Raw genomic sequence first — 13,858 nt, forward strand, 5'->3', positions numbered from 1 at the left:
AGAGATCATGGTGGTGAATATCTGCGCTACCTACTGGCCCTTCTGATACGAAATGGTGGCGATTTATCCATTCAGCTCACTGCCAAAATAGATGTTTTTTTTCTTTCTTGTGACTGCTGCTGTTCTGTGACTTGAATGCCGCCGACTTTGTGTTCTGCCTATTCTGTGAAATTAAATATTTAATGAATGCTGGGAAGTGGGGTTCCGTTTTGGGGCGCGTGCGGCTCTCTGAACCTTCCCCGCGGCCCCCGCTGCTGGCCTGCTGCTCGTCATGGATCTCGCCTTTTCTCTGAGCTACAGGCGCATGAAAGGAACCGTTTAGCTGAAAGACAAACCAGGCTGGCGCTGTTTATTTTCTCCGACACGTTCATTCATACAAGGCGACGGAGGCCCAGCAAGTGGGACATCTAGCAGTTATATAACCATTACCCCCCCACCCCCAATTACGTAATCTTGCTCCCCCTCTGTAGAGGGGAAGGGGGAGGAGCTGGTGCCAAGCGTTGGTGATACGCCAAAGCACCACAGCAGGCTCTGATCGCGTGTGTGCGTGTCCGTCGATGCGCACGTGCCGATGTGCGGGCGCGCGTCGCAGAGCGACTGCACGTGCCTCACCTCTCCTCTGTGCCTCCCCCTCTCGTGCCCCAGATGCTGGAGAACCAGGTGGAGGTGCGCAGGAAGGAGGTGGAGGAGCTGCAAAGCCAGGCCCAGGCGCTTAGCCAGGAGGGCAAGGACTCGGACGAGGTGGACGGACGCCGGCGTGGCGTGGAGCACAAGTTCCAGAAGATGCTGGACCCACTGCACAAGAGGAAGGACAACCTCATGGCCTCCAAGGAGATCCACCAGTTCAACCGCGACGTGGAGGACGAGATCGTGAGTCTGGCCCTGGGTTTGTTGGGTGGGTGGGGGGTAGCCGGTGAGTGTTACTGTTAAGCCTGGAACAGGTGAATGTTTTCTTTTTCCCCTTGTTGTTTTGTGGGGTGCAGCCTATTCAGTGAAGCACCTGTTATTCACACTTATTCTCAGCTCGCATCTCGAACCACTGTGCAGTTCTCGCCATCAAAGTGTCTGCATGTGCAGTTCCTCCTTTCTTTTTTCAGTGTGGATTTTGTTGTGTTTACATTTTATTAGCTGAAAAGAATGTTCGTAGTTTTTGGCGTAGTATACGGAGTGCCACGTGAACTGAGTGTTGTGTTTTTAGCGTTGCGCTGGTATCTCGTCTCTTTGGTCAGCTCTGGGTCGAGGAGAGGATGCCGCTGGCCACCTCCACGGACCATGGCCACAACCTGCAGACCGTGCAGCTGCTCATTAAAAAGAACCAGGTGACCCACTGCTGCGTGACGATATCTGCCACCATGTCCTCACGTGTGGCGCCGATTGCCCCCTGACCCGCGACTATCTCCCCGCAGACCCTGCAGAAGGAGGTCCAGGGCCACCAACCGCGCTTCAACGACATCTTTGAGAGGAGCCAGAGCATCCTGAAGGACGACAGCCCCACTGCGGAAGCCATCCGGCAGCGCCTGGCCGACCTACGGCAGCTCTGGGACCAGATGATCCAGGAGACAGAGAATCGGCACTCCCGCCTGGAGGAGGCCCACAAGGCCCAGCAGTACTACTTTGATGCTGCCGAAGCGGAGGCCTGGATGAGCGAGCAGGAGCTTTACATGATGTCCGAGGAGAAGGCCAAGGTACGAGGGTCCGGCCTTGGAGGCTCTGGATCAGGGGTGACCAACCTTCTTGAAACTGAGAGCTACTTCACGGGCACTGAGCCATACGAAGGGCTACCAGTTTGAAACGACCTCCTAAACTTATCTAAACTTCATGTATAATAAACATGTTTTAAATGCTTTTTAAATGTGATTAAAGAAGAATAGCAACAGGATAAAATTCAATTTTAGATGCTGCTCACTGGTGAGTTGTGCTATTTTTAGAACAGGTCCGCGGGCGACTCATGTGGTCCTGGGGGGCAGGTTGGTGACCCCTGCTCTAGAACTTCACTTCCCATCTGGTGGAGAATGAGTTGCATGTTAGCATGAGACACTTGGGGCTATGGAGATGTGAAGCTAACCAGAGGGCTGTGTGTCACAAGATGATGGTCACCTAGTCTCTCCTGCACGTGTATGTCAGGACGAGCAGAGTGCGGTGGCCATGCTGAAAAAGCACCAGATCTTGGAGCAGGCTGTAGAGGACTACGCCGAGACCGTCCACCAGCTCTCCAAGACCAGCCGGGCCCTGGTCGCTGCAGGCCACCCTGAAAGGCAAGTCAATAAAGATCCACAGGTTGCGGATGAGTCTCGAGGCTCGTCGTCCTGTTCGTGGCCGCATCCAATATCACTTCATCGTGTTTCCAAGCAACAGGATTCTGATCCTGTCCTCTCGTCTCACAGTGAGCGGATAAACATGCGCCAGTCGCAAGTGGACAAGTTGTACGCCGGCCTGAAGGACCTGTCTGAGGAACGGAGAGGGAAGCTGGACGAGAGGTTCCGGCTCTTCCAGCTGAACCGTGAAGTGGACGACTTGGAGCAGTGGATTGCCGAGCGGGAGGTGGTGGCGGGCTCCCACGAGCTGGGGCAGGACTACGAGCACGTTACGGTAGGCCTACTTCCCAGCCCTGCTCCAGCCGGCGTTCGGGGATCATCAGGAACCGTCGAGGTAGAGAAGTAGTAGCTTCTCACGTGGTTGATTGATTTGTTCTTTTGCACAGATGCTCCAAGAACGTTTCCGGGAGTTTGCCCGAGACACGGGCAACATCGGGCAGGAGCGTGTAGACGCTGTCAACCAGATGGCGGATGACCTGATCAACTCGGGCCACTCGGACGCAGCCACCATCGCAGAGTGGAAGGACGGGCTGAACGAAGCCTGGGCTGACCTTCTGGAGCTGATCGACACGCGCACGCAGATCCTGGCCGCCTCCTTTGAGCTGCACAAGTTCTACCATGATGCCAAGGAGATCCTGGGCCGTATCCTGGACAAGCACAAGAAGCTGCCAGAGGAACTTGGTCGTGACCAGAACACAGTGGAGACCCTGCAGAGGATGCACACTACCTTTGAGCATGACATCCAGGCTTTGGGGACACAGGTGAGAAACCAGATACCTTGAGGTACCATCAAGGGTCTAGTCTGGTGGAATGCTACAGTTTTGCATAGCAACTGAACGTTGTCTCGTTCATGAATTGTGACTTTTTAGATTTGTTTTAGAACCACAATCACTGAGAGCTTGAATTAAATTTAAGAGAATGAATCTAGGAAGTGTATTCGTTTGCATCATAACATCTCTGGTATGATCCACAGGTGAGGCAACTGCAAGAAGATGCAGTCCGCCTCCAGTCAGCCTATGCCGGAGACAAGGCTGATGACATTCAGAAGAGGGAGAGCGAGGTCCTGGAGACCTGGAAGAGCCTGCTGGAGGCGTGTGAGGGACGCAGGGTGCGGTTGCTCGACACGGGGGACAAGTTCCGCTTCTTCAGCATGGTTCGAGACCTCATGCTCTGGATGGAGGATGTGATCCGCCTCATCGAGGCCCAGGAGAAGCCCAGGTGCGATGGACCATGTCATTACTACAGGAGTGTGGACTTTTTTGATTGGTAGTTGCCTAAGTTCCAGTGGCTATTGTCCATTGCCTGCTTAAAGTGACAGGTAGCCTTCAACTGTACTACAAACCCAGGCCAAGCTTCTTAAGTGACTTAAGAGAATTTCTTAACATTGTCTTAGAAGTTTGCATTGAGCAGTTCTGCAGACACTAAACACTTGGGCTGTCTAATTGATTTGGTTGCTGAAGTAGTCCTACTTATCCTAAAAATAAGTGTCTGTGCATTTAAGAATGGCAATAGTGGTATTAGCTTCCCTTGTTACTTGCAGCTTCAAAGTAAAATGTTATACACTAGCCTGCCCCAGAATGCTTCTGTTTTTCCTTTTTCTATCTTTGCCTAGGCTCTTCCTGGTTTTCGTTCCTTTTTCACCCAGCAAATGTATTGATTTACTGTAGCGAATAGTTCACCGTCAGCTCCTTGCTTCGAGCTGGAAATGTAATTGCTGTAATCAACATAATTACTAGTTGAGCAAAGACTGTACTCTTGGGAGAGATGGGCGATCGGGCTCATGTCACCGAGCCTCTGCCACCCCATCCTGCCGGGACAGCGGGAGGGAGGTGACCCACAGAGATTTGAGGGGGGGGATCCGGTTTTGAATTTAGTCATTATGAGCCGTTTCCTCTTCTGTCCCCGGCGGAGTGACATCGGAAACCCCGCTGTCTGATCGCATGTCTGCCTAATGATACAGTTCGAGGGGTAATGCAGTCCTCTTTGGCTGCTCGCCTTCCTGTTTCTCAAAACCAGAGGCCAGCCCTTTGTGGCCCCAGAACTGAACCACTAAGAAAGGCCTGTCTGTTTATGCTAGTGACATGCACTCTCCCGATAGGAGTCTGTATCCATAGCAACGTCCGTAGCTTATAATCCTAATATAGAATCTCTTATTTCTACTGTGTTACAAAAGCATTTCTCTTTATGTGTGTTTCAGTATCCAACCGCCACGCCCTGCCTTGGACTAGATCCGGGCAGATCTATTACCGTAAAGGACTAAAGCGTTAGCTTAGCTGATGACGTCGTGAGGCCGTACGGTTCTGAATGCATGTCTGACCGCTGATGCGATGGGACCTTCCTCAGGGACGTGTCATCAGTGGAGCTGCTGATGAACAACCACCAAGGCATCAAGGCTGAGATAGACGCCCGCAACGACAGCTTCACCACCTGCATCGAGCTGGGCAAGGCCCTCCTGGCACGGAAGCATTATGCATCGGACGAGGTGAGTTTCTACACTGGGGTCTCCCTCACGAGCGGATTGGCTGCTGTGCTGGACATCTGAGGCCATTTATCTGCTGAGAGATGGCTTCATGAACGTGCACAAAAGTAACACGTTAGTTGGTTAAGCACTCGAACATTCTTGTTTTGTTTTTAACCGGACCTCTTAACTACCCGCCAAGCTTGTAAGACTCACTGCCAAGCTACTTGTTATTCTTATCTCCAATGCAAAGAAAATAATGTCTGTCCAAGCTTCTAGGAACTTCTGAGGGCCCCAGTAAAGGGAGAAATATTGGTATGTTGACCCAGGTGGTACAGAGGTGTAATTATCGAAGAAGATGGATTGGACTTTAGAAGGTTTACTCTTGTTATGTGTGTTTTTAAAAACACCCTGGGGATTGTGGATAGAGGGGCATGCTTTTTATTTATGTATAAAAATAATCAAAATAAACATGCATATTTAAGAAGGTGTAGTATTGCAGCTCCTAAACCTGTGTGATTGATCCACAGCCATGCAGAAACACTGCATTTCGGAGGAGAACCGCAACTCTGACTAGAAGTTCTGCTTTCAGATTAAAGAGAAGTTGGTACAGCTGACGGACAAGAGGAAAGACATGATTGACAAGTGGGAGGACAGATGGGAGTGGCTGAGATTGGGTAAGTCCCGCCCTCTCAGCTGCCCGTCGAACTGCCTGCTCGAGCGGAAAGGGAGGAATTAAAGGGACCAAATATAACATTTCAGATTGGGACGTTATGGTGTCTCCAACATGTCTTGCCTTACTAGGCATGGTCAGAGGACATGGCGACGAGGGGCCCCAGGGTCTGGTTGGGCCGTAGGGGCCCCAAGGCCGTAGGGGCCCCAAGCCTGAAGTGGGGGGGGCAGAGATGACACCCTGTCTGCCACACATGTATGACCTCTCTGTGTACCCCGGAATTTTGGGTTTGGTCAAGCTAACCACGGAAGTGGTTGAGGAGTGCAGGGGTATCCCCAGATACCCTCTCACCACAGCTCTGCCCCCAACGCCAGCCGCCACAGTTCCTCAAACTGACGGAGTTGTGGTGAGCTGGGCCATAAGGCTGTTTCTGGTCTGTGTGAAGCCTGGCAAGGCAGGGCTGCGTCCCTCTGAGGAACTGTGGCCCGTTTCCGCTTTTGGGTCAGTCTTTAAAACGTGCCCGGTGCGACAGCACGAACCCGCTGCTGACCCTGCCGTCTTCCATGCCAGTGCTGGAGGTGCACCAGTTCTCGCGGGACGCCGGCGTGGCCGAGACCTGGCTGCTGGCCCAGGAGCCGTACCTGTCGAGCCGGGAGATGGGCCAGAGTGTGGACGAGGTGGAGAAGCTGATCAAGAGGCACGAGGCCTTTGAGAAGTCGGCGGCCACGTGGGAGGAGCGCTTCTCGGCGCTGGAGAGGCTGACGACGGTGAGGGGGCGTGGGGGGAGAACTCGGTGTCTGAGTGTTTTTGTGGAGAACAATGGAATTCACATTGTCATCGATTTTATATATACAGTGACTAGGTAAGGTCAGATTTTAAGCAACATAACTCATAATGTGTCTGTGTTTTTGTCTGCGTGTGTGTGTGTGTGGGGGGTATGTGTGTATTTGTGTGTTTTGTTCGCCTGTGTGTGTGTGGGGGGGTGTGTGTTTTGTGCCATCTGTCTGCAGATGGAGTTGTTGGAAGTGAGAAGACAGCAAGAGGAAGAGGAGAGGAGGAGGCAGCCCCTGTCCCCGGAGGCTCTGCCCGCACCCGACTCAGACTCGCAACAGCGGTGAGAACCCCCCTGCCCCCCCTGCATGTGTGACGTAGTGCAGTGATTTCGTCACACTAGAACCCCTGATGATGTCACTTTAGATTCAGTGATGTCATCGCACTGGAAGCCCTGAGCTCTATGGACATTAATATGTATGTTAAGGAGTGGGAGAAGCTTCTAGTAGATGGATGAGGTCTCATCTGAACAGCCCCTCTGCGGTGTCTAGCTGTAAAGAAAATATGTATATGCATTATTAATCTTAATAGCCATACTTCATATATATATGTGTAGGTATACATATATTTATGGAATGCCCCCGCTGATCACTGGCCTTTCCTCCTCTCCTCTTTTCAGGGAAGGTGAGCAGGCCTCCCAGAACGGGCTGCCCTCGGACCAGGATTCCCCACGGGTTAGTTACCGCTCCCAGACCTACCAAAGCTACAGCAGCTTTCAGAGCCGACGGACCGGCACCGAACGTACGGGACGTGCTGGACAGTGATAGGGTGACGTGGGGAGCCCTGCCTCTTCACCCCACCCACTCTGTGCCCGTTTACAGCTCCTAGCTGGTGGGAAACAGATTTACCAGGCTTGTTGACCCTGTTATCATAGGCTCCTGCCCGCAGGCCCCCCCCCACCCGCTGGTGAACAGTTACGGACTTAGAGAAACGATCCCTTTTTCCTCCTACAGATTCTTGCATCCTTTGTGCATCTAACAGTTTATAACTGTGCTTCTTCGCGAGTGAAACCTCTGCTATTCATTTTGATTAGTTATTTGCGCATGTTTTATGTAGTTTGACCAGTTGATACTTTCAGAAAGAGAGGACAAATATATTTTAAGAATAGACTGGAGCGACTAATCAGCATTAGTCTGCCACAGCTTCGCCTTGTCACGCCTGTCACACAAAGTGTGTTTTACCACCATGGGTTGAACATTTTTTAGGAATTTTGACAGCAAATCGGCGTTTTAGTTGGTGTGAGGTTAGGCCTTAGGGTTTGAGTCACGCGATCTCGACTGCCCTGGTGAGCGAGTCCATTCCCCTGTTGTCATGTGGGCTTCGGTGCGGCGTGTCGGTGCTCATGGAGGTGTGTGTGCCCACTGACCCGCTGACTCTTCACCTCTTTTTATCCCGCCCTTTGTTTTGGCAAATGCCCGTAAGCGTCCATTTCTCTCGCTCTCCCGGGTCACCAAGAAGATGGTGCGCTTGCAGGTGCAGTCAGAGCAAAGCCACACCGCCCAACCGTCATTTCTCACTTGAACAAGTTACATGTGCGATTGCTCTTTATTTTTCCCCACGTTATCGATTGTACCAAACAGTTGATGTGGGGGGATGCAGCCAACAACTCGGGCCTTAGAGAGACTGATGGTTAAAAAAGGAAGAGGTCCAGCTGAGGGAACGGCCCGAGACTCCAGCCATTTGTAACGTCTGCTGCTAAATCTGGTGTAACGTTTGTTCATGTGTTGATAATGTTACGTCTCGTTCCGCATTTTTGTTTGTTTTTTTTGTTTTCTTTTTTTTAAGGTTAAGCCTCTTGTATTTGAATGTTTGTTTTTTGTTGCATTTTGTCTGCATGGTAGCCTTTTCTTCCATGGACAATTAACAGCCTCGTTTGGTTCCTCTCCACAATAAAAGCTAAGCCAACTGAGACAGAAATGCACATGTTGTATATTCAAATGTTTTTTTCTCGTCTCCCCCCCCCCCCCCGCCCCCTCGCCATCATATACGCATATAACCCCTTCATTTGTCGATTTAATGTTACATTCGTCGCATGTATAACCATGTTGGTCACTAACCACTGTTTGTGTTTTCTGTTTTTATTTTTTCTTTTCTTCATCCAGCTTCATCCAGTTTTATTCATCCGGTTCATCATCTTACTGTTATTTAGTAGAAATGAGTCGTCTGCATGTGCTTTTTCATTTTTTAAGGTGACCTGTTGACATCCTTGCACCATCTTCCCTCTTCAAAAGGACAGAAATGCTTTTTTAATTCCCTTTAATAGTAAATATGAAACTGGAAGCTTTCATTTTGTTAAGCATCCAAGACGCCTGTACCCACATCTGTATTTAACTCCCATTTATGTCTGTATATATATATTGTCGTACATTAAGCTATTTTCCTCCCAAATTACTCAAGGTTCCTGTCAGCGATTTGGTAGAAATGTTAAACAAGGTGGACATCAGTTTTTTCTAAGTCTGAAAATCAGAAAACGTCAAAGGAGGTGAATTCTGTGGGGAGACACTAGCTTCCCAATTCCCCCAATCATGGTAATTAAGCATATTGGCGTTATAACTAAACACGAGTGGTGGGCTTTTGTTCAGCCCCCTCTAAGGACGCCTAGTGGCCATCAGCTGGGTCAGCCTGCAACATTCATTAGCATGCAGACATTCAGCAACATTCAGCCATGCAGTCTGTGCTGTGGCGATCACTGCTGCCCAAAATAAACCACGTGCAGGACCAGTCAGGTTTGGGGTTGCTGTTTATATTCATATGATCACGACTCCGAAAGCACAGCTGGTTCAGTTATGAGTTTTTGGGTTGTCAGTGTATGAAAAGCTTGTAACTCCTATGGAGTCTTCATCCTTAAACGAGCCCCAGACTGACCACACTGACAGCGTGCCGTGCCCGAGTACCAGCCCGGCCTTCTCGGGCCGGTTGGTGCCGTCTGCCGTCTGTGTTCGAGTGACGTTTGGGACCTTCAGTGGCAGGATGCAGAGCACTGCTTTCCTGGAGGCTCCCACGGTCGTCAGGATTCTACTTTTAAAAGCTCTATTTAGGGGCGTGGCTTCTGGAAGGAATGCCCCTCCAGCCTCGACCAATGGCCAGTGGCGAGCCCCGCCTCCTGGAAGAGGCTCTTTATGATTGGGTAAAGCCTTGTGATAGGTTGGAGTGTCTGTGGCGTTGACAAACTTCTAATGGGAATATTGCCCTTCCCTGCTTTCTTACAAAAACTTCAGCGATAATGGCGAGCTTCACGACAAGCAATTTGAGTTGTGTGTTGTGTACTTTGCTACCCGTGACCTTGGCTGCTTGTCTGCGTCGTTAAAGCTTTGGTTTGGCAGTGTTGTTTGCATGTTTTAATCCCTAATCGCTTTTATTTTCCCAACCTGTGATCTTTAAGTCCTCTTCCCTGTCTGCTGTGCTCCTCTAATTCTATAATCCTCAAACCTGGCAGTTATCTGCTACCCCCCCGCCATGTGGAGTTGCTCTGAGGCTAACAGAGGTTAGCGATGACGCTCCTTAACCCGCTGCCAGTCCTGAGACAGACCTTTCCAGCAGAGCAGAGCAGCTCTGGGATGCTGACTCACTCTGTGACTCACTCTGACTCCCACTCTGACTCCCTAGTGCTTCAGTCTGCTTGGCCCTGTGTTACCGGGCATCTTGATTGTTAATTGAACCACCAGTTCAACAATCTGAGGCTGCTGTAACGGTTTTGATTCAGTCCTTTAGCCTTCACTGGCTGGGCTGTTGGCCCCTCCCCTCACTGGCCGTCCCATGGTCACATGGTTTCTTCAGGTGTTCTGCTTGGTCTACAGACACCATTTGTTTCTTTTCCCCCAGACTCTGTTGTTCTGCAGGCAGCCTGCAGGGGTTTTTGCAATCTGCAAGATTCCCCATAAAATCAGTCACTTCATAACTTATTAATGTTAAACTTTGTTGTTTGTAGAAGCCAATTTGGTGGAAAGCATTTTTTCCCCTCAGTTTTAAGGTTCAGTTTAAGTGGCTATTTTTTCATGTCCCATTTCAGAAGGAGACCCTTTAGACGTATATGGATGTATCTGTATACGTCGTTACTGTTTGCCCATGTTGCTTTGGGGGGGGGCATCCTTGGTCTACACAGCCTCTTTGCGCATGCAGCCCTGCCCAGCATCCACAAAATCCACTGCACCTTTCTGAAAGCCTTCTTCCTCTTCCTTTCTCTCGTTGGCCCGTCGGTCCTGGGCAGGATGGCGTGGACGGTGCCGACATGGTGAACGGCGTGGCGGAGCGCAGCTCGAAGGAACCCAGCCCAGCCCCCTCCCCCTCCGCCGAGCGCAAGGGCAGGAGCAGCCAGGCCGCCACGCTGCCGGCCAAGGCCCAGGACTCCCCGTCCGCCCAGCTGGAGGGCTTCCTGCATCGCAAGCATGAGTGGGAGGCTCACAATAAGAAGGCATCCAGTAGGTACGCACCACTGCTGCCGTGCCACCAGGGGGCAGCAGCGCTCCTTTCAAGAGACTGGTATTTGACCGCAGTACGAATTCATCTTGGAACCAAGAAGAAACCATGCAGCAATTGACCGAGCACAGTAATCCCTCACATTGTGGATGTTCAGTTCTCTGATATTTAAAAAAAAAAAAAACGGGAGAGACCAGTAAAATAGTGCAGGCAGGTTCTGTTAACTACTGCCGTGCACCTAAAATGCTGTCTGTTGTACGTGTGAAAAGCATGTATTCATTAATATCCTTTTGTGACTCACTTTTCACTCTTGCCACTGTTTACTGGCTTACAGATTCATTTGTCCCAAATGCATAACAACACTGCTGCTGTGAAAATCAACAGTTTTCTGCTAAAAATCTGCTAAAAAAAATAATAACTTCCAGCCAACAAGTGACACTATGTCCCACACGGACAGGGCAGCTCTGACTACCGTGTCTCCGCAGGTCTTGGCACAACGTTTACTGTGTGATAAACAACCAGGAAATGGGCTTCTACAAGGACAGCAAGACGGCCAGCCAGGGGATCCCATACCACAGCGAGATCCCTATCAGCCTGAAGGATGCTGTCTGCGAGGTGGCGCTCGATTACAAGAAGAAGAAGCATGTCTTCAAGCTCAGGTATGGCGCCACCTTGGGGCATGAATCAGTGAAGCAGGAAAAGATTGGCGTATTTATTTCAGCCGTGATGGAACGTGTTTAAAACCTCTTTTTTTTCCTCTACAGAATTTCTGATGGGAATGAGTATCTCTTCCAAGCCAAAGATGATGTGAGTCTTGCTTTTTTTAAAAAATTAAAAAGGGGCTTTTAAAAAGGTTCCACAAGGTGGGCTGTGTCTCTTCTGCTGTGGGAGTCGTATGGGCTCAGTGCCGTTAACAGGAGATGTTATGGACAGAGTGGGGAAAGAACGCCTTCAGGTTCCTATCTCCTCTGACTGGGGTCTGAAGGTCTACTGGTGAAGCAGAACACTGTGAATTCTCTACACAAGGATTAGACCTACTTGTGTTGGGCCCACATTTAAACTTAGTGTAAGGAGCTGATTTCTGTGTCGCTCTGCATGTTTTCTGACATTTTGTGTGACGGGAACTGAAGCTCAAGCCTCAGATATCCTGTCTGGATGAGTGTGGCTTCAGAGCTGCCTCTGGGTCCCGTTTGTACATCCACATTATTTTTAATACTTGCAGTGTTTCTTGTTGGTGTTATTTACAAGCAGGTATGAATATTTGGCTGTAGATGGCCGTGCCCTGACTGTCGTGACCACTGACCCCGCAGGAGGAGATGAACACGTGGATCCAGGCCATCACGAGTGCCGTGACCTCAGCGGCGACCTCCGACGTGACCCCCAGCAGTCAGAGCACCCCGGCCTCTAGCCGGGCCCAGACGCTGCCCACGGGAGTCTCCCTGACCACCGAGTCCAGCCCGGGCAAGAAGGAGAAGGAGAAAGACAAGGAGAAGGAAAAGGAGAAGGAGAAAGAGAAGGAGAAACGCTTCAGCCTGTTCAGCAAGAAGAAATAGAGCCAGCACCCACCCCACCCCCCATTCACAGGGTCATTGCTTACCTAAACTCCAGTGAAATTCCAGCATGCAAGCTCTGAATCACTATCCCACACTTTGTGCCTACCGTACCAATTGGTTTTAGAAGTTACAGCGTTTCCTGAAAACGTCCTGGAAAAAGGAAACGCATCAAATAAACAAAAACACTCATTAAGCTCTAGGGTGTGAGAGTCCTGGGCAGCTTCCGTCACACATGATTAGACAGGACTAGGGGTCACGCTTTTTTCTTCTTCTTCTTTGAACTTTTTTCCCCTTTGGTTTTGATTTATTTTTTTCCCTCCTGTTTGACACTCTTTGCTCATTTTTGTAATTGTCAGTAGTTTCTAGGGGTCTGGATATTTAAACATTTCCTCAATTTTGTGAGGCTGTCTTGGAAAGACAACTTACATCTTTTTGCTGTTAGAAAGCAAGGCAGCGGTGCTTTGAAACGATTCCTTTTCACTCTGCACATAAACTGTAAAACAGCAACTGCAAACATGAACTGTTTAATTCCATTTACTAATGAACTTTCCCCCAGTTATTGGCTCCGATTAAGGTATATTGTCTATGCTTATACTTAGTATAGTCATGCATTAATTTGGATACAACCCAATAATAACCAGTGTCAGTGTCACCTGTTAGCTATTTTCTGAGGCTCTTATGCAGTGATTGTGACCAGTAAGAATGTTGGCTGTTAACGAAGGATAGTATACGAGTTCATTTTAAATCTTAAATAATTTTTTTTTATCTTTTTTTGACGACTTTTGTTGTTGTTCTTGAGTTGCATTATAATGTATGTTCAAATTATTCTAGTCCAGAGTATAAAAAAACTAGATGTATTATAAACAATTTAAAGCATTGTTGTTAAGTGGAACAGTGGAAAACCGCGCATTTACAGGACAAAGTAATGTTACTCAAACGGCTGCTTGCTTGTTGGCTCTAGCACTGCGTGTTATCATTTTTTTTGCTACTCTATCTCGCTATTTGATACATAGTGTGCATTTCTGTCACTGTAACTATTGTAATGAAAATTTCCATCTTATTGCACAATCAAACGAGGCAGTAGGAATGAACTCCTTCGCGATGGCTGGGTCGGTAGGTGCTTAGCGTGCGCGAGCCCGGCTCAGATGTACGGGGCGGCACCTGTAGACTTTTACCCTCTGTTAAATATGTGCGAAGTCATTAAAATGCTTTTAAAATTACTCTGTGGCATCTTCCTCTTTTTTTATACCCTGCGTATTATCGTGTCGTTTAGCTCCTAGTCAAAGTGTACTTAGGCTATTTACATATTTAAAATTCGTATTTTTTTAACATCAAATAAACTTATTTGACCGCGTTCTATCATAATGGTTTTTTTTAATTATTATTTTCCACAATTTTACGTTTGAAAACGATTTGCTTCTTTTGGTGACGTATTCTCCATTTGACTTGCATCGCCCAAGCGCTGCGAAACGCGCATCTTATACATAAAGAACTGGCACAACCTAGTGGTTCTATTCCGCAATTGCAATTTAAAAGGGACGGGAGTGAAATGGTCAAAATAAGAGTTGCATAATTGTCAGAAAACTAATGATATTAGTTATAATGTGAGAGG

The 13,858-nt window shown here is 49.0% G+C and overlaps 1 protein-coding gene across 4 annotated transcripts in view; it reads left to right on the plus strand.

Annotated features, from left to right (window-relative positions):
* Nucleotides 1–13,466, plus strand: part of LOC111852352 (spectrin beta chain, non-erythrocytic 1) — a 73,050-nt gene extending 59,584 nt beyond the window's left edge. For all 4 annotated transcript variants that reach the window (XM_072709399.1, XM_072709396.1, XM_072709397.1 and 1 more), the window contains 16 exons: nt 646–870; nt 1,230–1,319; nt 1,407–1,685; nt 2,125–2,259; nt 2,389–2,589; nt 2,702–3,076; nt 3,289–3,533; nt 4,659–4,797; nt 5,366–5,450; nt 6,017–6,213; nt 6,457–6,560; nt 6,897–6,951; nt 10,485–10,699; nt 11,179–11,352; nt 11,458–11,500; nt 12,004–13,466. In XM_072709399.1, coding sequence (XP_072565500.1) covers nt 646–870; nt 1,230–1,319; nt 1,407–1,685; nt 2,125–2,259; nt 2,389–2,589; nt 2,702–3,076; nt 3,289–3,533; nt 4,659–4,797; nt 5,366–5,450; nt 6,017–6,213; nt 6,457–6,560; nt 6,897–6,951; nt 10,485–10,699; nt 11,179–11,352; nt 11,458–11,500; nt 12,004–12,246 — 2,805 coding nt within the window. In that variant the 3' untranslated portion in view covers nt 12,247–13,466. The remainder of the gene's footprint in view (nt 1–645; nt 871–1,229; nt 1,320–1,406; nt 1,686–2,124; nt 2,260–2,388; nt 2,590–2,701; nt 3,077–3,288; nt 3,534–4,658; nt 4,798–5,365; nt 5,451–6,016; nt 6,214–6,456; nt 6,561–6,896; nt 6,952–10,484; nt 10,700–11,178; nt 11,353–11,457; nt 11,501–12,003) is intronic.
* The last annotated feature ends 392 nt before the right edge of the window (nt 13,467–13,858 follow it).

The sequence above is a fragment of the Paramormyrops kingsleyae genome, chromosome 3 (genome assembly GCF_048594095.1).
Source record: "Paramormyrops kingsleyae isolate MSU_618 chromosome 3, PKINGS_0.4, whole genome shotgun sequence".
NCBI lineage: Eukaryota > Metazoa > Chordata > Actinopteri > Osteoglossiformes > Mormyridae > Paramormyrops > Paramormyrops kingsleyae.